This window comes from Rhinatrema bivittatum, chromosome 14 (genome assembly GCF_901001135.1).
Source record: "Rhinatrema bivittatum chromosome 14, aRhiBiv1.1, whole genome shotgun sequence".
NCBI classification, from domain to species: domain Eukaryota; kingdom Metazoa; phylum Chordata; class Amphibia; order Gymnophiona; family Rhinatrematidae; genus Rhinatrema; species Rhinatrema bivittatum.
Window position 1 is genome coordinate 47,350,973 of NC_042628.1, and position 27,471 is coordinate 47,378,443.

General features: G+C 44.6%; 1 protein-coding gene across 2 annotated transcripts in view; it reads left to right on the forward strand.

Moving 5' to 3' along the window:
• The first annotated feature begins 5,376 nt into the window (after positions 1–5,376).
• CDKL4 (cyclin dependent kinase like 4) overlaps positions 5,377–27,471 on the forward strand; it is a 48,875-nt gene continuing 26,780 nt past the window's right edge. The window contains exons 1-5 of one of the 2 annotated variants that reach the window (XM_029577108.1): positions 5,377–5,531; positions 14,540–14,998; positions 17,152–17,273; positions 21,807–21,879; positions 25,454–25,544. In XM_029577108.1, coding sequence (XP_029432968.1) covers positions 14,831–14,998; positions 17,152–17,273; positions 21,807–21,879; positions 25,454–25,544 — 454 coding nt within the window. In that variant the 5' untranslated portion in view covers positions 5,377–5,531; positions 14,540–14,830. Of the gene's footprint in view, positions 5,532–14,539; positions 14,999–16,809; positions 16,969–17,151; positions 17,274–21,806; positions 21,880–25,453; positions 25,545–27,471 lie in introns of those variants that run through there. The other variant, XM_029577109.1, reaches the window with a different exon arrangement.

Below are 27,471 nucleotides of genomic sequence, written 5' to 3' on the forward strand. Positions count from 1 at the left end.
TTCCAGAGTATACATATTTAGGTCCTTCAACCTCTCCTCATAAGTCATTTGATGAAGACCCCACACCATTTTGGTTGCCCTTCTCTGGACCGCCTCCATCCTGTCTCTGGCCCTTTTGAGACAAGGGCTCCAGAACTGAGCACAATACTCCAGGTGAGGCCTCACCAAGGACCTGTACAAGGGCATTATCACCTCTTTTTTCTTACTGGTCATTCCTCGCTCTATGCAGCCCAGCATTCTTCTGGCTTTAGCTATCACCTTGTCACATTGCTTTGCTGTCTTCAGATCGCTAGAGACTATGAACCCAAAGGTCCCTCTCTTGGTCCATGTGCAATAGCCTTTAACCCCCCCCCCCCCCCGCCCTCAGCATGTCCCCTTTGTGTGGGGTTTTTTTTTAAATTCACCGATGCAGCCAGAAACAGGTTCAAGATTTTAAAGGGGAAGCAGAAAACATATCTTGAGAGCAAGGAAGGCAGGAAGGGGAAGCCCAGAATGTAAAAACATTTTAGCAGTCCCCCTGGAACCCCTTGGTTCTGGAGTATACTACTAAAGGAGGAAGCACAAGGTTTTGGATCTGAAAGGGCTCTGAATACTCAAGGAGAGTAGCACAGACGGGGGGAGAGAACCATGTACTCACACCAGTAGCCCTCTAGTCTCTGGCAGTGCCCCACTGAGGGAGGGAGCCTGAAGCTATCACCTCAGGAGCTGCCAACCACACAGACATCCTCTTCGGTTTAGGATCAGGCTCACCTGAGGAAGGGAGAATACATCTGTCATCTCAGAAGCTGCGCACCAGAATTTTTCTGTTCACCCCTTCACAGTGGCGTACTTAAAATTATTTGGCACCCTGGCTGGATACTTTCTTTGGCACTCCCCGGTTCAGTCCTCCACCCCCACCCCACCCCCGTGATCTCCAGTTCTCCTCTCCCTCACACATGCTCCCTCTCTCTCGCACACACACACACACACACACACATATGGAGGCTCCCTTTTTCTCACACATACACCTCCTTTTCACAGGCTCGCTCTCTCTCTTGTACACACTCTCACATACCGCTGCACACAGGCTACCTCCATTTCTCTCTCTCTCTCACACATATACACCCCTTCACACAGGCTCCCTCTCTCATGCAAAAACGCACCCTCACTCCCATACACATGCTCTCAGTCTCTTATACACACATGCAGGCTCCTAATCTCTTACTCATATATACACACACACACAATCTCTTTCTCACATGCACATACATACATGCACTCACACCCCTTCCTCTCTCAATCACATAGGCTCAAATGCGGTCATTCTGGGCTTCTCCCTCTTCAGCTGCAGGCAGGATGGACTTTGCCTGCGGCTATCCAGCCTCTCTCTTCCCTGTCTTCTGCCGCAAGTGGGATTGGCTGTTACACTCGGGCTGTGTTCTGGTGTTGTGAACACCACCTTCTGGAGTGACTCCAGGTAGAGAGAGATAGGGATGGCTGGAAAGTCTCTGATGATAGTGACAGTGGAGCAGAGTAAGGCTGGAAGCAGTGTCAAATTCCAGGCTGGGTCAGGGCAGGCGGCAGGCAACAGTGTCAGAGTCCAGGCTGGGTCAGGGCAGGTGGCAGGCAACAGTGTCAGAGTCCAGGCTGGGTCAGGGCAGGTGGCAGGCAGCAGTGTCAGAGTCCAGGCTGGGTCAGGGCAGGTGGCAGGCAACAGTGTCAGAGTCCAGGCTGGGTCAGGGCAGGCAGTAGGCAACAGTGTCAGAGTCCAGGCTGGGTCAAGGTACCTAGTAGTAAGGCAGAGAGCCCGAAGGCCATACACACGGCAGGGCAGAGGGCCCAAAGGCCACACACGCACACAGTAGGATAGCAGACCTGAAGGCCTCACTCACACGGCAGAGCAAAGGGCCCGAAGGCCTCACTCACACGGCAGGGCAGAGGGCCCGAAGGCCACACACACACACACACACACGGCAAGGCAGAGAGTCCGAAGGCCGCACACAGTGCAAGACAAGGCAAAGCAGGGTAGAAGGCTCGAAGGCCACACACAGCGCAAGGCAAGGCAAAGCAGGGTAGAAGGCCCAAAGGCCACACACAGCGCAAGGCAAAGCAGGGCCCAAAGGCCACACACAGCGCAAGGCAAAGCAGGGTAGAAGGCCCAAAGGCCACACACAGCGCAAGGCAAAGCAGGGCCCAAAGGCCACACACAGCGCAAGGCAAAGCAGGGTAGAAGGCCCGAAGGCCACACACAGCGCAAGGCAAGGCAAAGCAGGGTAGAAGGCCCGAAGGCCACACACAGCACAAGGCAAAGCAGGGTAGAAGGCCACACACAGCGCAAGACAAAGCAGGGTAGAAGGCCCGATGGCCACACACAGCGCAAGGCAAGGCAAAGCAGGGTAGAAGGCCCGAAGGCCACACACAGCACAAGGCAAAGCAGGGTAGAAGGCCCGAAGGCCACACACAGCGCAAGGCAAGGCAAAGCCCAAGGACCACACGCACAGCAAAGCAAGGAAGGCTAGAGCAGGGAGCCCAGGCAAGCTCAATGCCAAAGCACCGAGGGAACTGCCAGGCAGGGATATAAAGGGAAGTCCAGAACATAGAGTGAACAAGGGAGATGGACTGGGCCCGTCAGGAGAGCCAGCTCTAGAAGGACCCCTGGTGGTGAGGCGGTTGCACAGCAGCCATAGCCGTAACATTGGCTCTGCTTGCAGCCCGCCGGATCTCGGCACTCCTTGGCCTCGAGCCGGATGGACTCTACTCAAAGGGCGCTGGGCCACCTCCATCTTCTTCAGCGAGTAGGATGGGCTCCGCTTGCAGCCTGCCAGATATCGCCAGTGGCCTTGAGTCTCTCGGCACCCTCCTCCAGGCTGTCACCCAGAATGGACTGCCCCCTCGCCTCCCCTTTTAGTATGCCACTGCCCCTTTGCTTCCCATACAGGAAGCTTGTCCACCATCTGCTGGATTCAGAGAATACTGGCAGGCTGGTGTCAGCACAGAGATATATATGAAGTGACATCAGCGAGCCTTCTGTTCTCTGTCTCTATCTGCTGGTTGGCATGCATAACCCACTTGTCTGCCTAGATGAAGAGGAATATTAATTTATTCACTTCACTGGCTGGCTACTGATTAGTTCTTTCTCTGACAGCTGACAGCAAAAGGACCAATCCTTGAGTTCTGAATGGGGATTTGTCCTTTCACTGTCAGCTGTCAGTGAAAGGATCAATCAGTGACCAGCCAATGAAATGAATAAGTTAATATTAATTCAGGTACAATGGAAACATGCAATGGGCCGCCCAACAGGAGGAGGTAGCTCTCCTCCTCTGGTTGTTTTTGAGGTGTCAGAAGGGAACTTAGGTGTGCTGGCCACTGTTTTGTTTTTTTTTAATTGAATGGGAGGGGGTTCGCTCTCAGCTCCCCCTTGGGCCCAGTTTAACCGTGGGGATAGGTGCCCTCCCCCAATACTTTTTTTTTTAACTTTGGTGGGTAGATAAAAGGAAGATAGGGGGTTTGCAGCTCAGCCCCCTGTCCAGTGCATGGACCACTGGATTTTACTCCTTTTTTTTTTTTTTTTTTGCACAATTTTGTGGTTTTATGAGCATGCAAATGAACCCTGAGTAAAAAAAATGTGTTTTACTTTTAGCATGCTCTTTTTACTCACAGGGAATTTACATGCCATTTGTTTATTTTATCCTGCAGGGCCTGGGTTTTTACTGCACGCACAAAGTAAAACGCATGATAAAATTTATCTCCAGATTTAGTATGGGTTTTATTACATCTCCCTCCTTCCCCCAGATAGGACACATCTACTGCACCTCCCTAATCTACTACTCTGGTCACGTTATCAAAGAAGTCAATCAGGTTTGGCAAGATCTTACACTTATGAAACCATATTGCTTAGATCCTATAATCAATAGTGTTTCCATTATTTTGCTCTTTGTTCCTGTCATTGTAGAATAATACAGCATCTGCTCTTCTCCAGTCTCTTTGAACCCCTCCTGTTTCAAGTGAAAAGTTGAACAGAGCTGGTAGGTCTACAGTCAGTATCTCCTTCAGCTCCTTCAGTATTTTGGGATATACTTCATCAGGTCACCTTGACTTGACTATTTTCATTTGTGCCAGTAGTTTGAATTCAGGACTTTTAGGCTAGTGTGATCACACTGGGGCCCATGGCTGGAAGAGCTCCGTTCTCATACCTATATTGTCAAAAAAAAAAATAGAAGTAGCAGCAGATGCTGTATGTGTATGAAGAGAGAAGCAACAGCTCTTCTGTGGGGCTGCTGGTGGCTGGAGGAGAGGAAAAACCAAGACTGGCTCCAGGTTAACTGATGCCCTATGCGAAAACTGAAATTGGCAGCCTTCTCTTCCCCTTTTCAGAAGTGGCAGCTCTGGCATAGACTCCCTCCTTTAGTAGTGGCTATAGCTCCAGCACAGCATCCCCCTTTCCTACCCAGCATTCCTTGCTCTTCCTTTCCCCCCACCCTTTGCCTAGCTGGACAGTGATGGCGAACTCCAGTCCTTGAGTGCTACAAAAAGGCCAGGTTTTAAGAATATCCACAATTAATATGCATGAGCTAGATTTCCATACAATGGAGCAGTGCATGCAAATCTTTCTCATGCATATTCATTGTAGATATCCTGAAAACCTGGCCTGTTTGTGGCACTCGAGGACTGGAGTTCACCATCACTACCGCTAGCACCATTATCCAGCATGGCAGTGCCCTCTTGTGCTTGGCGCCCTGTGCAGCCACACAGGTCACACACGCCCTGGAAAAAAACAACTCACTGAAGGAAAATGCAGACCTAGTATGACTGCCACTCTCTTATTGGGGCTCTAAATGAAATCTGTTCTTCAACTGTCTGTGCTGTAGTCATGTTTTATTATGGGTGTGGCCCTCTGCATAGCGTTTAGATTAGGATCAGTACATTAACACCTTGATTTAGTTAGAGTATAATAGTGGGAAGAGTTTAAAGGCTAATATCACCTCATGAATGAATATGAGTTCAACAAAAGAGTCACCATAATGATTTTGTTTTGTTTGCCAGCAGTTTTATATTGCTTTAGCTATTAAACTGCACTGCAGCGGATTTTAAATAGCCAGCGCAGTTTTGCAACGCCATGATTTTTATTTTCTACTTAGAATACAAAACAGATTTGCCAAATTTTGCACTCCGAATACAGAGTAGACATAACATTCAATGCTACATTCTGATATTTATTAGATACAAATGCCATGCTCTTTATTCAGAATTCTGGTCGCCCTCATAAAGGTGACTCGAGGCCTGGGCAGATGATGGTGGCCGTAGAACTAAATCCCTTCCCAGGCCTCGCAGTTCTGAAGGGCTCCACTGCGGGCCCGTAGCTATGGAAACGCTTTTGTCTGCCTCCCAGCCTGCTTAGCAGCGGAGGCGGCCTGCCTGCGGCAGGGTCCAGTCTCTCTCTCTCTCTCCCTCCCTCTCTCTCTGTGGGAAGAGCACTGGCCCCGCACACTGCTAGCGAAGACGGATTCAGCGGTAGCGCCTGTAGCAATCTTATCCTGACCACGAGCAGAAAGGTGAGAGCTTCCCGGCCTCGCTTTTTTTTTTACCCCCCCCGCAGGCAAGATCTTTCTCTGTGGCACCATGCGAGCGCTTTTCTGGCTGTCCTGCAGGCGCAGACCCTGGAAGGCGGGGGGCTCTGCTCAGAGAGGAAAAGCACCCCCCGTGCCCCACGTTCGTGCCGGCAAGGTGCAGCAGCGTTGTGGGAACCGGAAAACCCCGAGTAACGACTGTTCTGCTTTTTCTTCCTCAGCAACTTCTCCTGCCTCCCTCCCTTAGGTCTTTTTTTGCTTCCTCGGTGAAGGACCCTGACTTTTCTTCCCTGCACCTCCCTCCAACTTTATTGCTTCTTTCTTCCCCCCCTTCCTCTCCCACGTTAAGAACATGCCATACTGGGTCAGACCAAGGGTCCATCAAGCCCAGCATCCTGTTTCCAACAGTGGCCAATCCAGGCCACAAGAACCTGGCAAGTACCCAAAAACTAAGTCTATTCCATGTTACCGTTGCTAGTAATAACAGTGGCTATTTTCTAAGTCAACTTAATTAATAGTAGGTATTGGACTTCTCCTCCAAGAACTTATCCAATCCTTTTTTAAACACAGCTACACTAGCTGTACTAACCACATCCTCTGGCAACAATTTCCAGAGTTTAATTTGCGTTGAGTGAAAAATAACTTTCTCAGATTAGTTTTAAATGTGCCACATGCTAACTTCATGGAGTGCCCCCTAGTTTTTCTATTATCTTCTCCAAGCTGAAAAGTCCTAACCTCTTTAGTCTTTCCTCATAGGGGAGCTGTTCTATTCCCCTTATCATTTTGATCGCCCTTCTCTGTACCTTCTCCATCGCAATTATATCTTTTTTGAGATGCGGCGACCAGAATTGAAACATAGAAACATAGAAATGATGGCAGAAGAAGACCAAATGGCCCATCCAGTCTGCCCAGCAAGCTTTCACACTTTTTTTTTCTCTCACATACTTATCTGTTTCTCTTGGCTCTTGGTAACCTTTTATATTCTATTTCCCTTCCACCCTCGCCATTAATGTAGAGAGCAGTGTTGGAACTGCATCTAAGTGAAATAGCTTAATTAGTTAGGGGTATTAACCACCGCAATAAGCAAGCTACACCCATGCTTATCTGTTTATCCAGACTATCAGGCCAATACAAGGGCAGGTTAACAGTGCGCTCCGTCGGAGCGCACTGTTAACCTGCCCTTGGACGCGCGTTTTCCCTTACCCCTTATTCAATAAGGGGCGCAAAACGCGCATCCAACCCGCAGCACCTAATAGCGCCCTCAACATGCAAATGCATGTTGATGGCCCTATTAGGTATGCCCGCGCGATACAGAAAGTAAAATGTGCAGCCAAGCCGCACATTTTACTTTAAGAAATTAGCGCCTACCCAAAGGTAGGCGCTAGTTTCTGCCGGCACAGGGAAAGTGCACAGAAAAGCAGTAAAAACTGCTTTTCTGTGCACCCTCCGACTTAATATCATGGCGATATTAAGTCAGAGGCCCCGAAGAGTAAAAAAAGTAAAAAAAAAATTTTAAATGGGCCGGCGGCTGTCGGGCTGAAAACCGGACGCTCAATTTTGCCAGCGTCCGGTTTCCGAGCCCGTGGTTATCAGCCAAAAGGAGCTAAAAGGAGGCACTAGGGACGTGCTAGTGTCCCTAGCTCCTCCTTTTGCCCGTTTCTACCGCACCACCTAATTTAAATACAGAATCGCGTGCACAGGCAAGTGGCCTGTGCTCGCGCCGGGAGAGCGGGCGTTCGTCCGCTCTCCCGCGGACTTTACTGAATCGGCCCGTTTGTAATTCAGTCCTTGTTGGTTGTTGCCTGAATATAGATCCACGTTTCTTCATTCCTCCTGCTGTTGAAGCAGAGAGCTATGCTGGCTTTGCATTGAAAGTGAAGTATCAGTCTTGCTCCCCTGCCATTGAAGCAGAGGGCTATGCTGGATATGCGTGAAGTGTCAAACTTTCTCCCCTGCTGTTGAAGCAGAGAGCTTTGCTGGATATGCGTCAAGTGTCAGACATTCTCCCCTGCCGTTGAAGCAGAGAGCTATGCTGTATTTGCATTGAAAGTGAAGTATCAGGCTTATTTGGTTTGGGATAGTAACCGCCATAACAAGCAAGCTACACCCTGCTTTTTTGTGAATGCGAATCCTTTTTTCCACATTTCCTCATTGCCGCTGAAGCTTAGAGCAATGTTGGAGTCGCATTAACCATGTTTATGTTTATTGAATAAGGGTATTATCAACAGGTAGTAGCGTCATTCCCGTGAGCCATCCACCCTTCATTCACATCCTCTAGTCTAGACTTTATGGATCCACAGTGTTTATCCCACGCCCCTTTGAAGTCCTTTACAGTTTTGGTCTTCACCACTTCCTCCAGAAGGTCATTCCAGGTCATTCCAGACATCCACCAGTATTCAAGGCACGGTCTCACCATGACCTTTTCCGTTTTATTCACCATTCCCTTTCTAATAATTCCCAACATTCTGTTTGCTTTTTTGACTGCCACAGCACACTGAGCCGACAATTTCAGTGTGTTATCCACTATGACGCCTAGATCTCTTTCTTGGGTATAAGATCTCTTTCTTGGATTCTTCCCCTGTGCCCTTTCTAACTCTCTTCCCGATAGATAACATTTCTGTGGTGGGATTTATGAGAGCAAATTGCTTCTGGCAGTGGGCCCCGCTAATGTGAATGAACTGATAGGCACGCAGGTAGATCGTCTCTCTCCCCAGCTCCCACACAATGCACGGTTTTCGCTTTGTGCTATCCTGCACTAGGCTGTTGTGTCGCACCTATTTCACTTCATGACCGGCAGGGCCGGGTTTAGGCACAGGCAGCATAAGAATTTGCCTAGGGCGCCACATTTAGAAGGCACCCACAAACTGGGACTCCCCTTGCTGCTCTTTGATTACTGGGTGCAAGATGCTCCTGCCCTGCCTAGAGGTGGGTAGAGAAGTTTACACTTTGATTCAGATTCAGGGTGTTGCCAAAGTAATACATAAGATGGATAAAATGAAGAAAAATTAATTGCATAATAGTGATTACAGGGTAAGGAAAGGACAATTACCAGATTCTGGTGCTGGATCATATTGTCCTTGGATTACGTTTTGCTGCTATATCAGCCATGATTATTTCTGCTAGGATCACACAAGTTTATCTTGTGCATTCTTTTGTGGGAAGTCTTGACTTTCTCTGTTAGCTCTGGGAAATGTGCATCTCATATCTTTGTATTCTTTTCTCCTGCTCTTAAAGTGCTAAATTACAGAGGAATCCCTGCAAAGTATGAAACCAAACCACACTTAGAACTTGTAATTCCAGTTTTCTTGACTGTTCTCTTTTGCTGGACAGCTTTCCTTCCCCCAGCCCCTGATACCACTCTTTCTGCTGCATGCTTTCAGGCTTTGTCCCTGTGTTTTCTTTTTTCCTCTCCCCTTCCCCAAACCAGCCATCCTCTCTGTTTTTCTATCTTTCTGTTCCTTCAACAATTCCTCTCTCTCCTTTCCCCAACCTCCTTACATTTTTGTTCCCTATGCACCTCCTGTACTTCTAGCCTCCTCTTCCGCCCCAGCCCCTCCCTGTGCAGGCTTCAGCATCTGCCCAACTCCCTCAGAGTTCTCCAGTCCCAACCTTGTAGCTCCCACCTGGCACTCTGGCAGCCTCTCTGGCCACATTACTTACTCTGTTTGCCTCTAAAGGGGGAAAGCTTGTGTTTTTCACTGAGCAGTAACCATGGTCAAGGAGGAAGTACTCAGTGATCCATACTCAACCGCACTGGTAATTGCTCACATAGAAGGAAAAACTTCAGATGCCTGATCAGGTGACTAGGGCACCATCATTAGTTTAAAAACCTCCAAATGATTTTTACTAATATTTTTCAAAGATTTTAAACCCAAAAGCTTTTTATAAAAACTGTGTCCGTATTATCCTTCTTAGGCAATTACGCCTCCAATTATGTGTGAACAGTAAATATGTTTTCTTATTTGAAATCTCCAGAAATAAACCTAATTAAATTCAAATATTATCTTCTTATTAATTTAAAAAATGATGCAACCTTGCTTGAAGAATCAAGATTTGAAAACTTAGCTTAGTCTCTTTGGTGGTTAAAATTCACAGTAACACACTTCAGACTGTGAGCTGATGAGAATTTCAATGCAACATCTACCACCAACTACTTCCACTGCCAAAATCAAATAATTGCATAATATGGGTAGCCAGGACCAACTCTTCTCCCAACACCCACTCTCTCACAATCCTCAGCAATAAGACCCATACAGCAATTGGGGATCAAACAGGCCGCAGCATTTTTGTACAACAATCAGGTGCCCGAGCTCAAGTAAGTTACATAGGCCACATTATGCACCCACTATCCACCAGCAAGATGCACAGATCCAGGCCCATCAACCTTGTGCTAATAACATTTGCCAGATTCACCCACAACCCCCACCCCCACCCAGCAAGGTATCATGAAAATAAGCCCCCGCCACCTGCCAGCAAGTACCATCATGCAGGACAACTGCACTCAATTGTCCTGCTCAAAGTTCAGACCTGACACCTGTCAGGTCATCACACTATATAAGACTACACTGAATCTTGATTGGCTCGGGCAACCCGCCAGACACAGGATGGACCCATCCTGTGATCCCCCCAAAGATGCGGCCAAGATCCCTAACACAATAATTCCTCCAAGGCCTCCTGAAATGCATTTAGGAACAAATCCAACCCTATAAAAGAAAGATGCACCCCGTCAGTACGAAAGAGCCCTTCCTCTAGGTCCCAAGCCCATTCATGGTGAATATGTTGCCCCCCCCAAGCAAGACAACTAAGAGCCAATTTGCCTCTTGGCTTTGGCATGACCCCACTGCCATATTCGTCTGTTCATTTCCGCAGGGCTAGGAATAATGTCGGACCAGCAATTACAGCATTAGGCAGAAAAATTGAAACAGACAAGTCCTTCCGAACCATGCTGATAAATTTGCTTCCGGAAACTGAACCCTGATCATTCCCTCCCCAATGGAGGGAAGTGCGAGATACCATGCTGAAGGCAGGGAATTAACTCATCCCAACGCATACCCCAACCAAAAAACAGTCATGTTATGTTGTGAAAGGTCCAAGTGCACTTCATATGGACATTCTTGTGTGTGTGTGTGTGTGTGAAACCTCATACAACGTAAGAGTGTCCCACAATCCAGATTTGTCGCATGTGACATGCAGGACCTGAAAAGAGAACAGCATTAGTATCTGACCCTAATCATTGATGGCCCGGCCGTATATACCCTTTGAAAGCACCTGACTTCCAATGCCCAATCTCTTGAATTACTCCGCTCGACAAATCAGCACAAGCAGCGAAAGTGGCCGCCCCAATATGGAAGGAGTGAGTTCCGAAACAGGACACATCCAACCCGAGAGCACTTAAGCCCGACCTCAACACTGCCTCAAATTGAAATTTGGCAAGCGGGCGGGAATCCGAATGTATCAAAAATCTGGCCTCCCACGCTGGGTGTAACACGACAAAAGCCATAGAATTCACTACAGGGCATGTCTTGCATCCCGGGATGGCTCTCAAGACTACAGATGCACCTTTCCCTTGCTGGTCAGTCTTTGATTGCAGGATAAATAAGATAATAGAATCCGCGGCCAGAGTAACTAAGCGGATGAGTAGCCCAGAAGTCTCCCAACCTTTAGTGGCCCTAGCCACTAACTCACTGATCTGGAAAGCCCCGAAAAATGCGAATACAAAAGCAATGCAAAATAAACAGCACTTGCATTCAGAGCTACAAATATCCGATAAAAATTCCCACAACCGCTGTAGTACGTCGTGTAATAGGCAACCTCCCCACCGAAACTTGCAAAACCTCCCTGGACCATCCCAGCAATAAGCGACATATCAAAAAATGTCCACGTGGTAAACCCCAACCATGCGCTTGCATGAAAAAAGAGAAGCCCATCAGCTGTCTAGAGATCATCGCTCTGGAGCTCCCATCCGTCTTAGCCTTCTCAGTGTAACGCTAACCACTCTCCGCAAGAAAGGACACCCCCTTCTCAGCTCCTTGCACATAAGCCGACCACGTGGAAGGAGCTAACGATGCTCGGAGCAGCCTTCAGGCTTCTGGAAACCAAATCGCCATAGGAAAGCAGGCACTGAAACTCCCTGTGGATCTGCTCTGGTGCAAGCTTCCTGAACAGGTCCCACTTCGAATGAGAGAGAGAATCAACCAAAGCATTAGAAAAGCCCGGTACATGACACGCCTCACAGTTACATTCAATTCCATGCAGCGCAATATAAACTCACGTAACAACTCAGAAACAAACATTTTGCTGCTCTTTTGTTTATGACCTCGACGACGCCCAAATTGTCACACCAGAAAATCACTTTTATTCTGAATGCGCTCGCCCCAAAGAACAACCGCTACTACAATAGGGAAGAGTTCAAGGAATGTAATATTCTTGGTGATACCAGAATGATGCCATTCCTCTGGCAATGAAGCGGCGCACCAGGCTCCCTGACAATAGCACCACATTCAATAGATCCTGCCTTATCTGTGAACAGTTCTAAATCGAAACTGGTTACTGCTCCCGACTGCCACAGCAATGTGCCATTAAAGTGGGACAGGAACCGATTCCACATGAGAAGATCGTCACGAATTCCCCGTGACATCCGAATATGATGAAAATTTTTTTTAACCCAGACACAGCCGACGAAATCGATGCCAAAAAGCTCTGCCCTTGGGAATAACCCTACATGCAAAATTTAAGCTTCCTACCAAAGACTAAACCTGGTACAAAGTCAACTTCTTTGTGCTGAGTGCCTGGAGCACCATTCTCATAAGCTCACACACCTTTTCAGTAGGTAGCCTCGACATCCTTGTTATTGAATCTAGTTCAATGCCTAGAAAAACGAGGCAAGTAGAAGGGCCAACCGTTTTGCCTTCAGCAATCGGAATGCCAAAAGAATCAGCTACAGCATAAAAACAATGCAGAAGATCCGAGCAAGCACTCGATCCTGCACTTCCAACGAATAAGACATTGTCCAAATGGTGCACGACATTAGACAAACCGGATTCCTACTCAATCACCCAGTGAACAAACGAACTAAAAGTTTCAAAAAAAGCACATGCAATAGAGCAACCCATCGGGAGGCATTTGTCTACTAAATAACTGCCCTGGAAACAAAAGCCCAACAATGGAAAACTCTTGGGATGAATTGGCAGAAGTCGGAATGCTGATTCGATGTCCACCTTGGCCATCAAGGCCCCCGGGCCGCACTGCTGAACTAAACGTACGGCTGAGCTGAAGGAAGCGTATCGAACCACATAAAGCTTGTGAGGAATAAAATCATTGACCAATCTACCTTCTGGAAAGGACAAATTCTGTATGAGCCTAAACTTTCCCAGTTCTTTTTAGGGATGACTGCTAGGGGTGACAACACTAAGTCGGCAAAGGGTGCCACATGAAACAGACCTGCGATACGACCTAAACCAATTTCAGTCTCTAATTTATCTATAAAAATTTTAGACATGCTTTGGACTGAGGAACAATTGTCTCCACCACCGACCCCCATGGGCCCCATAAAAGGAATCACAAAACCATCAGAAAATCCACGCAACAAGAATAAAGACATTTCAGAGTTCGGGTCCCTGAGCAAGCAAGGCCTCAACGCCTCGACTCACATAGGTGAAGGGGCCAAACCAAGATCTTCATTTCTGAGCACCTTTCGGTGCCCCTCCGATAATGGCCCTGCCACCCTAAGCCCCATCTCCGGCACGCTTGCCACATTTGGAAACTGGGTGCCCTGCTCCACAGTTGGAATAAATGTGACAAAATTTACAGTCCGGGAAATTACGCGCCGATCGGTTGAAACGCCAACAGACGTCCAACAGTCCCACTCCCGCTCGACTCGCTCCGCCTGATCCGGAGCTGGCTCGAAAGGAACACCCACTCGACCTGTGTGATAAGTGTGTTAAAAATCTATTGTGTTTGAAAATTCTTTTTTGTTGAAAATCTCAAGATTTTTGTTCTTTAGATGCATTGTGTATCATCGAGCGGTTTCCCTGATGCAGCCCTTGGTAGGCAAAATGCTGTCAGCATCAGAATTTCAACTACCAAGGAGACCAAGTAAAGTTTTCAAACTTTGATTTTTCAATTATTTTGAATTCAATAAGACTGCAATTATTTGAGTTTGGCAGTGGAAGTAGTTGGTGGTAGATGTTGCATTGAAGTTCTCATCAGCTTGCAGTCTGAAGTGTGTTACTGTGAATTTTAACCACCAAGGAGACTAAGCTAAGTTTTTAAACCTTGATTCTTCAAGCAAGATTGCATCATTTTTTTAAATTATAAGACTATAATATTTGAATTTAATTAGGTTTATTTCTGGAGATTTCAAATAAGAAAACACACATTTACTGTTCACACATAATTGGAGGTGTAATTGCCTAAAAAGGATAATACGGACACAAATTATATAAAAAGCGTTTGGGTTTAAAATCATTGAAAAATAATATTAATAAAAATCATTTGGAGGTTTTCAAACTAATGATAGTGCCCTAGTCACAAGCAATCCATTGCTGAGATCAGGCATCTGCAGTTTTTCCTCCTATGTGCACAATTACCAGTGCGGATGAGTATGGGTCACTGAGGGCTTTTTCTATTTATCATTTCAATAGTCACTCAGTTTTATCTCTTTTCATTTTGAATTCATCAACAAGGAGGAAGACCTCCAAAGCACAGTGAAAACGTTTGTTGCAGCCTGCAGCAAGAAGCTGAGAACTCTCCTGGAGCAGTCATTAAAAAATGAGAGCTTCCAGTTGTACTGATGTGCTCTGTGATTGTCCTGATGGTGCTGTATGAGGAATAATCATTCCTCTATGTGACGGTAGATTGCTGGGTGCACTGGTGCTTTATAAATAGTAATCATTACTCTGGGACAAGTACAATGCTGGTATCACTGATGGTGCCCTGTGACTATCATTGACAATAGATCTTGTGACATGTGCTTGCTTTTTCCATCTTGCTAGGTCTTTGGAAGTGTTTCTGCCGAAGCGAGGTCTTGCCTGACGTGGCATCCCATCACAGCTGAACTTTGGGGTTGGAGAGTGCAGGATCGTGCATTGCTCCTGCAGGCCGCAGCCCTGCACCTGCAGCAGTCACCAAAGCTGAAGACCTGGGACTTAACACGTTCCTCAGAACATAAGGCGTGCCAAAAAAGATTACGCAACCTTCGTGTTTTTGCTGCTCTGGGAGACTGAAAGAAAACCCTGAGTTCTGCTGAACCCGCCAACTGCAGCCTCTTCCCGGCAGCAGCAGGGATGGAAAAGTATGAGAAGCTGGCAAAGATCGGGGAGGGCTCCTATGGTGTTGTGTTCAAGTGCCGAAATAAGGACTCCGGACAGGTTGTGGCCATAAAGAAGTTTGTGGAGTCTGAGGATGATCCAGTCATTAAAAAAATAGCACTCCGAGAAATACGAATGCTAAAGGCAAGTAAATATCCTACCGGTCAAGGCGTGAGGTCTGGAGTCCAACTGGGCAGATACCCACCATTAGGAAGAAAAAGCAGAGCAGGGCCTCCGTACAAGGGCTGAGCAGTCTTCTAACATGGCTGGTTGAGAGTACCTTATCTGCCATAATGAAAGGGGAACATAGTTCCCCTTAATTAAAAGAAAGAAAACTGTTTCCCCTGTTAAGGAGGATTGTAGGTGGGGAAAAATGAGTGGAGAGCCTTGATTATGTTCAGTCCACCTTAAGCAGCCAAAGCAGGTGACCCATGTTGAGGTGGGAAAGTAGTTGCAGGCATGTGTAGCAGAGCAGGATCTGGTGTGAATCCCATCTCCTCCCCGCCCTATGTTTGTTTTATTTTTTTTGTTGCTGTGTTTTTTTATGAGCTATTTTCAAACCATTTGTTTTTGATAAAGTTTGTAAAGCACATTGGGCACCCTTTTCAGGCTGAGATTGCGGTAGAAAAATGTGATAAAGAAATACATGTACTATTAAAAAAAAACAAACCTAAGGCTCAAATTGATGGGGGGATGGGAGAACACTTGCTCTTATTAACAAAATTTTGTGAAAAATTCCTCTTCTTATATCCCTCCTTCAAGCAGCAGTGGTGACCAAGTGGAAGCATCGGCCTGCACATGGACAGTGCAAGTCTCCCGGCTCTTCAGGGACACTCCCGCGCTGTCTTCACTTGCAGCCCTAGAGCATCCAGAACTTGAATGTTGGGGGTGCAGTTGGCAGAGCCCTGACCTTGACTTCCCTCTCAGAGCTGCTTCAAGCCAGCCAGTCAGAGAGCAGGAGTAGCTTTGGCCCGAGCGAGATTGGGAGCAGAGAGAGCAGCAACTGTAGCTTTGGCCCATCTGGGCCAGGGGGATACAGAGTAGTGACGACACCTTTGGCCCGTGTGGGCCAGAAGGACAGAGAGAGTGGCAGTGGTGACTGCGGCAGCTTCATCCGGCAGGGACTAGGAGTTAGGAAGAAACAGCAATAGCTTCAACTTTAGCCTGGAGAGGCAGGAAAAGCAAGGAGGAGGTAAGAGAAGAGGAAGGTTGGACAGGGAAAGGAGCAAAGGGGGAAGAAGAGGAAAGTGAGAGAGAGGAAGATGTGGAAGATAGGTTTTTGGGGACAGGAAGGACTGGTGGAGTCTGGCCAAGACAGACTGTGTGTGGGTTGGAGGGAGAAGGAAAGAGCATGGCATGGACAGGCTGGGGCAGGACCAGATTTTAGATTACAGCATCCATAGGCAGGACTGATGGTGGTTCTCCTTAGAGACTGGAGAGAGGGGGTTGGGTCCTCAGAGATTAGATAGCAAGAAGGGGTTTCTGGTTTTTGGAGGCCATCAAAGTTTGGCCCCCCTGGGCATGTGCCTGTGCTGAAATCGGGCCCTGGGACAGTGGGGAGGAGAGAGAAAGTGCAGCATGGACAGGCAGCGGAAAGAGAAGAGAGCCTGGTGAGGATGGACGGAGGAGAAAGAGAAAACAGGAGACTTTCACTACTTCTCTAGCTCCGTTTTTTTTGGCAACATGAGTTATCCCCATGTCTGCATTGCTGCTCTGCTCCGGAAGCTTAAGCCGGGGTAACCAGAAGCACCTTTAACCCATTGCCCCACTGCGCTGAGTTCCTTTGGTTAATTTTTTACAGCTCAAGCACTGTACAGAGCTACTAATTAATTCCATGAAAGGGTGAGACTTTGAACCAGACTTTTTTTTTTTTTTTCACTCTCCTTAGAGCATTCCTTAGTTTCTCTGATTTTAGAAATGGTTAATATCACTTGTTACATGGAGTTAGCGGGCAGTTCTGATGATTATAGCTGAGATTATGCAGATTCCAGTCCCTTGAGCTGACTAGTAAGAGCAGCATTTCTATTTCTGTCTGATGTACGACCCTGTGTCATTGACCATGAGTGTCTGTCGTTACCTGAATGGGCTCCCAGCACCAGGCCCATCACAACAGGGTAAGCAGAAAGGGCAACTGCCCTAGGATCCAAGCTAGGGGGCACCATGCAGCCTGTTCTGAGTCAGTCTACAAGACGTGAGCCAAAAGAAGAAGTGGGGAGGGGTATGAAAAGCAACCCTTGCCTCAGGGCACCATTTTGTCCACTGCCCATCCTGACCAGCACCTTCCATTTACTCTGCAGCAATTGAAGCATGGCAACCTGGTGAACCTGCTGGAGGTGTTCCGCAGGAAGCGAAAGCTGCACCTTGTGTTCGAGTATTGTGATCATACCGTTCTCAATGAGCTGGAGAAGAACCCGAATGGGTAAATATTCTCACTCCCAAACAGAAACATTTTTAAAGGAGGAAATTGTAGTCGTGTGTGTAAATATAGCATTTCCTCCCACGCAGTGTCTGTATTTAATCATCTAGACCCATACCTGATCCAAGCTGATGGCCAGAGACATTCGTCACAGGATATTTTAACTTATGCTATCGCCACCTTGTCTTGCATTCTGCTTGTTCAAACTGAGATGCAGGAAAAGGCTTTGTATTTCTAGGGTATTCCTTTTGGGGCTCATGACTTGCATTGAGTTAATTAAAAAAAAAAAAAAAAGTCAATGAATTGATATATGTGAACTTTGGAAACTGGCTCCAGTACTGGCTGTGGAGCATATTTGCACAGCTCAGAGGCAGGGATCTTCTCTCTTCTTAATACATCATTCCCAGTAGTGGACCTCATAGACAAGAAACATCTCTCTCACTAACATGCACTACTAGTTTCATTACTGGAGCCTCCCAACTCTGCTACTGATTCTGCCTTGGAGAAATTGCTTTATTTCGCTGTGCTCTATTTTTCCAATTGTAATTGAATAATGATAATTATGTATGTCACTGCTGTACACATCAGTGAGTCCTTACATTGTGGATGAATTCAGTCCAGAGGGCAGCTACTAAAATGGTCATTGGTCTTCATTCTAAAGCATATGGGAATAGACAAAGGTCTAAATATGGATGCCCTAGAGGAAAGGTGAAATAGGGGAGATATGATAGAGACATTTAAATATCAAAGGTTTCCATGCACAGGAGGTGAGCCTCATGCAACGGAAAGGAGACTCTAGAAAGAGGGGTAGTCATGTGATGAGGGTGAAAGGGGGCAGACTAAGGAGTAACTAGGAAATATTTCTGTACAGAGAGGGTGGTGGATGCAAGGAACAGCCTCCAGGTGGAGGTGGTGGAGACAAAAAACAATATCTGAATTCAAGAAAGCATGGGATAAATACAAGGGATCTCTGAGGGAGTGATGGGAATTATAAATTAATTGGGCAGATGGGCAGACTAGATGGGCCATACGGTCTTTTTCTGCTATATTGTTCTGTGAACTTAGGTCATATGCAACCCCATGCCAGGCTGTGAGAAGAGATGTGTCTTTGGCTGCCAAAGAAGGTGCTCCCCAGCAGACCCGGGACACAAGTCTCCCTCTCGTGCTGTGGCAGATTCCTTGTTTCTAGCTGGTGATTTGGAAATTGACTGAGGGTGTCTAGTTGCTGTCTGCAGTGGCTACTCCTCCCTTCTTTGCATATCTTCTTTCTAAACAGGAAGCATGCAGGGGAGAAGGCACTTTCACACAGGCCTTCTACAGCCGTGAGCCAAGTGAGTTGAAATGAGCACAGATCGTGCATGGAAAAAACCCCTTTTATTTTGTGTCGTTTTGTTATTACATTTTGGATTTATGACATTTCTATCAGTTTTCCTATGGGCATTGTTTTGTTTATTTCGTTTTAGCATGTGCTATATTTTTACGCGTGCTTTTTTCTTTTACCACTTGTACTTTACTAATAGCATACGCTAAAATGGCATAGCGGCACCAAATGAAATTATATTTTTGCATCATTTCACATGGGAAACTACACAAAACAATATAAGTAATATTGTTGATGTTTTCATGTTATTTCAAGATGGCAGCACATTCCAAGAAATGAGGAGACAAGGTGGAGAAGTGTGAGGAAGAACATGAGGGAAGTAATAAGGAGAAAAACCTTGGCTTGAGGAATATGAGGGGGAAAAGAATGGAAAGAACAAGAAAAGATTTCAAATAGCTCAGTACTATCAGTCTCCACATATAAGTTCAACACCCAAAGGAGGACCAGTCCTGTGCTAACCAGCAAAATAAGGAAAATTACTAATCAAATGAAAAAAACAGGGTTCCTCAACCATACCACACTTTCCACCACTATAGCCCAGTGTTTCCCAGCCCTCTCGTGGAGGCACACTTGGAGGCCAGGCGGGTTTTCAGGATGGCCACAATGAATATGCATGAGATAGATTTGAGGCCCTGCATCTCCAATATATGCAAATCTATCTCATGCATATTCATGCTGGATATCCTGAAAATCCGACTGGTTAGGTGTACCTCCAGGTAGAGTTGGGAAACACTGCTGTAGCCAAGCAACACAAGATGATGCCTTTCTTGCTGAAATCAGGGTAGTGTGATACACTCCATATTCAACAAAAGTGCAGGCTTCATAAATATGACAAATAAAATGACAGTGTCTTCTGTAACATATTATATATCACCAGCAGTGCACAATCATCGTTCTATTGAAATGCTTGGAAATTTACAGAAATGCCCTAATTGCATGATAAATTCTCAAAACCTATTTACCCAGGTAACTCGGCCCTCCTCCAGCATAGCTAAAAGTACATATGGTTGCCCAAGGGACCTCTTTTTAGCCATTCCTGTGAGCGTGCTTAAGTCAAAGGAGAAAAATAGTGAGTGTACAGGTGACTTTCAACTTTGTGTGCACTATTTTGCCCCCACTCTTTGCAACGTGGAGGGTTTCCTTTTCAAAATGTGCATAAACTATGTGCGTTACTCGAAAGCTGCCCTTTAAGGACATAAATAAGAGCACTCCCTGGGTCCCTTTCAGAATTTTGTGAGTTGAAGTCACTTCTGTTTCTGAGTTCAGTCCCAGTGCAGTACTGGGCATGGTCGTCTTCTTTACGTTGGTCTCTGGAAGTACTGGGAGATACCGTGTTGCAGACTCCTGCTTTGTAAATATGGAAAGTAATAAACTAGTGAAATAATTACTAACAAAATAAATTCATTTAAACAAACCCCCTGCAAATTCTAATACATTCCATTATACCAGAATTCACTTCAAATGTTCAAGAAATCCAATTAACGAAACTGATTAATAATCTTCGACAGATATACCAAGAACAGTTTGGTTAACTGGCTTAGAAAGGGGGAACATAGTAAATGATGGCAGATGAATACCAGAATGGCCCATTCGGTTTGCCCTGCAGCAAGTAGACCCCTTTGGGTAGACGTGCATTCAAATTCTCACAGGAAACCCAAGGGGAGAACATGAGGAAGGAATGCAGAAACGGAGAAGCATATGGAGAGAGATGGGATGAGGGAGTAGGAAGGCGGAGTGGAGACAGAAGAGAACTAAATGAGATAAGTAAGACAGGATGGGAAAAAAAAGGAGAAAGACAGTGGTGTGAGAGCAGATAGAGGAAAGGGAGAAAGGTATACAAGAGAAATTGAGATGAAAGCGTGCTAGATAAATGGAGCTATGGGTTGGGGCTGGAAAGACAGGTGAGTGAGGATGCAAAAACAGATTACCCCTCCCTTGCACTGCTGTGCAGCTCTGAGATTTCCTGCTGGGAATTTCCAGATGGCTAAGATCTAGGAGGGACAATATCAATATATAATTACAGCCCCTGAAGCAGCAACAGTGAAACATGATATCGTGTTGGGCTTGATTATTGGCTTGACACTGGATAAAGAGAAAACATTTGCACTAAAATTCTTAAAATTGCATGTTTTGCAGGAAAACATTTTGCTTATTATTGCTTATTATTGTTCATATACCTAGGGTGGTATGAAGGTCCATTTATAATAATCATCTATTGTATTATGATATGATTCATTTGGCTTAGCAATACTTTTCTATTTCTTAAGATCTAGGAAGGTCATTGTTGATCTCTGGTTCAGTATTTCTCAAACATTTTAGGGTATACTCCTCTTCTTCATAATACTTTTAGGCCCCCTCTCCCAAAAATAGGTACAGTTAGGTTTTTGTTTCTTTTTTTAATTGTAATACAATAAACTGCAGTTAAATTTACATCAAACCCAGCATGTTGTGCTCTTCCTCTCTCCCCCATGCCACCTTGATTCATCCCATGCCACCTTGAGTCGCTGTAATCTGAGGAGCCAGACAGCTTGTTCACCTCCTGCAGCAGAGCATGTGGTCCTGGCTAGCAGCATAGCTGAAATTTTAAAACATTTGGGCAAGTTTCTCGTGGACAGGTCCGTTAACAAATATTAGCCAGGTATGCTTGGGAATCACCGCCTCTTGCTTCTGGGACTAAGTAGCAGGAAACAGGTCTCATTTGGATCTGCCAGGAACTTCCAAGAGACCCAGATGACAGGATGCTGGGCTTGATGGACCATTGCTCTGATCCAGGATGGCACTTATGCTCTTAGGAGTTCAGAAACTTCTTTTATGACACTTCCCTTTTTACCATCAATCAAGGTTTGGATTTAAGCAAAAGGTATGTTATGCACCAAACACAGGAAACAGATGCCATGCCTTCTCATTAAAAGAAGTAGAGCCTCATGGGCTAGTAGCAGGTGTACAGGGGGAGAGGAGGCTTCCGCTGTTTGCCATGACATTGTAGTATGCTGTTACATGAATATTAGTGTAACTGGAACCACAGGAGATAATATGGTGTGTGGATTTACAAGTGTACATAAAAGGAACCATTTAATTCACGTTCCTATCTGTGAGAAGTACTCTGCATGGCTGGTTTACCTTTAGTGAGCACACCTTTTTCTGTTATTTTTCAGCGTTGCTGATCATATGACAAAAAGTATTATATGGCAGGTACTCCAAGCAGTCAACTTTTGTCACAAGCATCAAGTGAGTACCTCATCCAGTACTTGGGCAGTTAATAAAAATTTAAATCTGATTGTGAAGATTATAAATATTTTAAATACATAGATAACACTGGTCTACATTTGAAAAAAAGGTTTTCTGCTGACCTAATTATTTTTGCTGATTTTACCCAAATGAAAGGGGCTGATTCCAAATATGAAGTCAAAAAATATTAAATACGTCAAATTTTTTCACAAAAGAGAAATGTTTGATTAAAGATTATAAAGTCGAATATCAAGGGTAATAAGAAGTTCTGAAGAAGCGATAGCAGGTAATATATTTGTTTCATGCAAAAAACGAGTCTATTGTCTAACCAAGTGAGTAATAGTTGTGTAAATTTTAATTGTTAGGGAGAAATGTTCTCTTTTTGGATGCTCTGGAATAGTTATGATCAGGGTTGTCACACTGTAAACACCAGCAGTAGTCTGCCATCATGTTTGTGTTCCATCTGCCTTGATATCTATGTTCCATGGTCTTGATGTCTTGGTGGAAGCGTTCTCCTTGTTCTTCACTCATAGCTCCAAGATTTGAGGGGAAGTAGTTTAGGTGGCTATCAAGGAAATGCAATTTGACACTCATGTTTGCTCCCAGTCTTTGAAAAGCAATCAACAAATTTTGAACTAAAAGGTTATAATTTTCAGCCCTGAAGTTGCCAAGAAAGTCTGTAATCACGTCAGAAAAAGCAGACCAAGCATCCTTTCCTATAGTTTTCATGCTATTGAGGAATTTTCTGTCTTTGATTAGACGCCTAATTTGTGGGCCATCAAATATGCCAGCTTTCAACTTCTCATGTGAAAGAGCAGGAAATTTGGAAATTCAGCATGTCTTTCTGTGCATTAATTATCTTTTTGCATATTCAGCATATCTAAATAATAATGTTACATTATTGTTATAAGAGTTTATGAATAGACAGGGTTTTGCGGAAAAACCGGATGTGACTGGAGGAAACGGATGTGATTTATGGATTCAGCACACTAAAATACATAACAATCACATCTTATCTTGTAGTCAGCAAAATTGATGTAGACCAGTGTAATTTCCATCTAATGAGAAAAACTGCTCAAATTGAGTGTAACATCATAGCATTCCATATTTGGAATCAATATATTGTATGATTATATGTATGGTAGTGAGGCAGATATCTAAACAGATCAAAGCTGCTGTTAGGGTTGCTGACCTAGGACAAGCCTACATCATAAACAATTTGTCCCTGTATGCTTCATTGGAGTGTGTTGTTGGACAAATATGACTGTAACTTAGTCTAACCCCTGCAAAATTGATCATGATTACCAGTACCTTCAACCAATTGACAGAGAAGTGTAAAAAATTCAATATTTTGTGACCTCCTGAAGTTCTAATACTGAAAACAATGTTAGAGCCGTATCTGCATGCAAATGACAATGCAAGCATAACAACAAAGGGCCCGGTCTTGTCACATGTGCTCATCTGAATACGGATCAGATTATCCACAAAGAATCTGAAGGAGCATGTTAAGTCTTTTGTTGCTTATAGAGAGGAATTGTCAACATTTCAAAGAATATTTTCTATAGGGAAGCCAGATCATCATCCTGAAAAAAAAGAAGATATCACATTTTGGAAGTTCTACGTGCTATCAATCCAGACCAAGGGTCAGACCAAGGGCTTGATGGACCCTTGGTCTGACCCAGCATGGCAATTTCTTATGTTCTTATGTTCTTAGGTATGGCACTGGTGAAAGTCATAGCCAGACATCACATCTGATGGCCAGGAATAGATGATGAAATTCATGAATAAGTGCAACAGGTTTCAAAATTTGTGCAATGCACCACTGAAGGCAGTGCTGCATCTAAGGAAAGCCACAATGAACTCTTGGAGGAAATTACATATCAGTTTTGTGGGACTGTTCCAATGCGTTTCTTATTGTTTATTGCCCCTTACCCCAGTCCAAGTGACTTCTGCAAATGCCACAATTATTATATTATACTAACTGTTTTGTTCATCTCTGAAGAATTCAAGAAATAAAATCTGATTCATCAGACAACCATTACATCATTTCATCCCACAATAAATGGCCAAGCTGAGTGAATGATACAGGTGGCCACTGATTCACCACAGATGAGCTTCAAAGGAGATTGGCCAGCTAAACTAATTTGTGTCCAAATTGCACAGTTTTACACCATGTACCGTAATGGGATAAAGTCCAGCAGAAATTATAAATCGCATCTGAAGATGTGCTCATACCCTGATAGAGCTGCAGATCTTAAAGAGCTGCAAGATTTTACGTTAGGATGTAGTCATCCAATGTACCACAGAAAATTGAAAAGAATGATCCATTCTTTGTGCAAAACTATAGCTCTGAACCAAAGTGGATAACAGCCAGTATCTTCACAGTGGTTGACCGATTTTATACAACCTAAGAATTCCTGATGGACTGAATTGCTTCCATCACATTAATCAGTTCTGTGAATTGAGCCAAGACAATCCTTGCAGATTCCTTCATTAAGCCTAGTAGATGCACCACTGCCTGTTCCAGTACTACTTGATGCTATGGAAACATTGAGTCGTATGTATTTGACATTGAGTCACAAGTACTTGAATCCACTAAACATCTGATCTGCCTCAATGTATTGCAAGGCTAGAGCCTATTTGGGTTCGATTAATGACATCTGAACAATGGTGTCACTTAACAGGGAAGAAGAGTATATATTTAGCTTACCATGCATATATGGACTCTATCTTCTAGAAGATAACCAAGTGTTCTATGGCTGAGAGCATACCTGAATGCTGTAGGGATTCTCTCTACATAACTTACGCGAGCATTAGCTCTTGGAGCATCTTGTGTTGTTACACCACTGCCTTTCCTTGTTCACATTGAGCAACAATACAAAAGGAGAGCATAGGCAGATTAGACATAAGGGGAAAAAGAAAATAGAAGAAGAGAGAGAGAGTGAGAGAAAACAAAGGAGAAAGAAGAGGAATAACCAACATTAAGAAAGGGATGGAGAGAGAGAAGAACAAGCAGAGAAGGTGACAGGTAAAGGAAACTGGAGGAAATTAGAAATGCAAAAGAACAAAGGTAAAACGCATGAAAACAGGCCGGCAGAATAGGTTAAGAAAAGAGACCTCAAGAATCAGCTGGACAAGACAGATGAAAAAGGAAAGGTCAGATATAAAAAGAAATACAAAAAATAAACAAAGCTCTGAATAAAAGAGAGAATGGAAAATGTAAAGTATGAAAAAGAATAGAGACGAGGAAAGAGCAGCTGAGAGGAACCAAAAAAGCACCAGAAAGGAAATATGGCATCAATGGATAGGTAAATGAAGAATCAAAGACCAAGAAATACAAATCTGTAACTGGCCAAATGACCTGTAGCAGTGCTGCTGTGCAGGTGCCTTGGTTTGATTTCCTGGGCCAGTGGGGGTAAGAGTTGTGGCAGAAACTGTATTCATTGACAGTATGATGTTACATTCCCCGTTACACTGTGATAAAGTCATTTGACAGTGCAATAAGGTTTCCTTTTTTTTTTTTTAACATGGCGAGAATTCTTTTTGCAGTATGATAATAACATTTCCTTTACAGTGTATTCACAGGGACGTGAAACCAGAGAACATCCTAATAACCAAACAAGGCATCATCAAGCTCTGTGACTTTGGCTTTGCCCGAATCCTGAGTAAGTGCAAATCTGCTGGCACACACAGGATCTGAAGGCTTGGTAGTGGGTTTGTGTTCTACCTTCAGATACTGGGGTTTATTTCCATTACCTTCAAAATCGATGGCCCAGTTCAGTATAAAGGCAAGGGAGCTCTGAAAATTCAGCTACAGCTTGCTTCTGTCCATGAGTAATTTTCCCCAGGCAGAATATGGAAAACATCTGCTGAAGACAGGGATATTACAAAAGGGATTAACTAAGGCAGTTACCTAGGTAGGAAAGGGGCCCAAAGGATCCTGAGAAATAGATTCTTTTGATGATTCTGAGAGCCCAAACATTTGCCCCAGGTTCAAAATAGCTCTTGATGGCCCTCCTGAACAGGCCCCTAAGCTTGTTTGCTCTAGCTTGGAAAAGTGAGCACTGAGAAGGGGGGGGGGGGGGCATGATAGAAGTTTATAAAATCAGGAGTGGGGTGGAACAGGTAAAGGAGGGTTATTTACCCTTTCAAATAACACTAAAATAGGGGACACTCCATGAAGCTAACAGAGTTAAAATAAATCGTAAATAGTACTTTTTCACTCAGCGCACAATCGAGCTGTGGAATCTTGCCACAGGATGTGGTCAAGGCAACTAGCATAATGGAGTTCAAAAGAGGTTTGGACAAGATACTGGTGGAAAAGTACTTTAAACATTAGCCAGGTAGTCTGAAGAAAGCTACTGTGATCATTGGCAATGAGTAACAAGAAACAGAGCTACTTTATGGGATCTGCCGAATATTTGTGACCTGAATTGGCCAGTTTGGGAGACAGGAAGCTGGGCTCGATGGACTTTGATTGACCCAGAATGGCAGTTCTTATGTTCAATACAATTTTTCCCATTGATATCTTTTATTTTTATTTATTTATTTGTTGATTTTTTTTATATACCGACATTCGTCGGAACATCATGCCGGTTTACATTGTAACAAAATAACAAGAGAGAGAAATACAATAAACAGGGAAGGGAAGGGGGGAGCAGTAATGAAGGAGGAGAGAGGACAGCAGTAGGAAGGAGAGGGAAAGAGAGAAATTTGATAGGAACATTTGAAGAAAATAAATTAACAACAGACAATATGTACAGGTGGGCTGGTAGGTACCAGACCAGTGATGGCAGTGACAGGGAGAGGTGGGGGGTGGGGGGGGGAATGGTAGGGTAGGCTTAAAGGAGGGTGAGGGGATCTTTTCACCTATAATATTTTCTGTCTATTAATGGCATGCTGCGTACACAACTTATCATGGTAAGAGCGTTTATGCAATATTAGAGGTTAATAAAAGGGCAACATTTGTTTTAAAGAAAGCTCCCTTTTTTGTAAGTTTTTAACATGGTGCAATGAATCCAATAGAACTTTAATACTGGTAACTGTGCTTTTGATGTCACTGCAGGAAAGCACCTCCATATATAGAACTACAGTGATGTCAGAAATATAAGGAACTGCAGCAATATTGCTGCAAGAGTGCACTTGCATCTGGATCTGTAACACTATCTCTGCAGGACTGCATCTCCATATAAGGATTTACAGTGCCCATATTGATTAAAAGTACTTTTGACTGCAGAATTCTCTTAAAATGTTTAGAGTCCTCCTACATCAAAATGACTTGCCCTGATAAAGCATTTTGGTACCTTCCAAGCTCTAAAACTACCCTTTTGGGTTAGCAGGGCTATTTTAGCCATAGAAGTAAGGCACTTGCCCAGGGCCCAGAACCTTAGAGGGGCCCAGCTTGATCCTAAAAAAAAAAAAGTAAAGAAAGACTAAATTAATCTTAATTGGGAAATAATCTTGCACATTAATTCCCAATTTATTATCTAGGTACTTTTCCTAGTTAGTGTTAGCAGGTATTTCCCTGTTCAAAGTATTGCATCTGCCTATTCTTGTTTCAGTTACATTATCCTACCCTCATCTGCCAGTTCT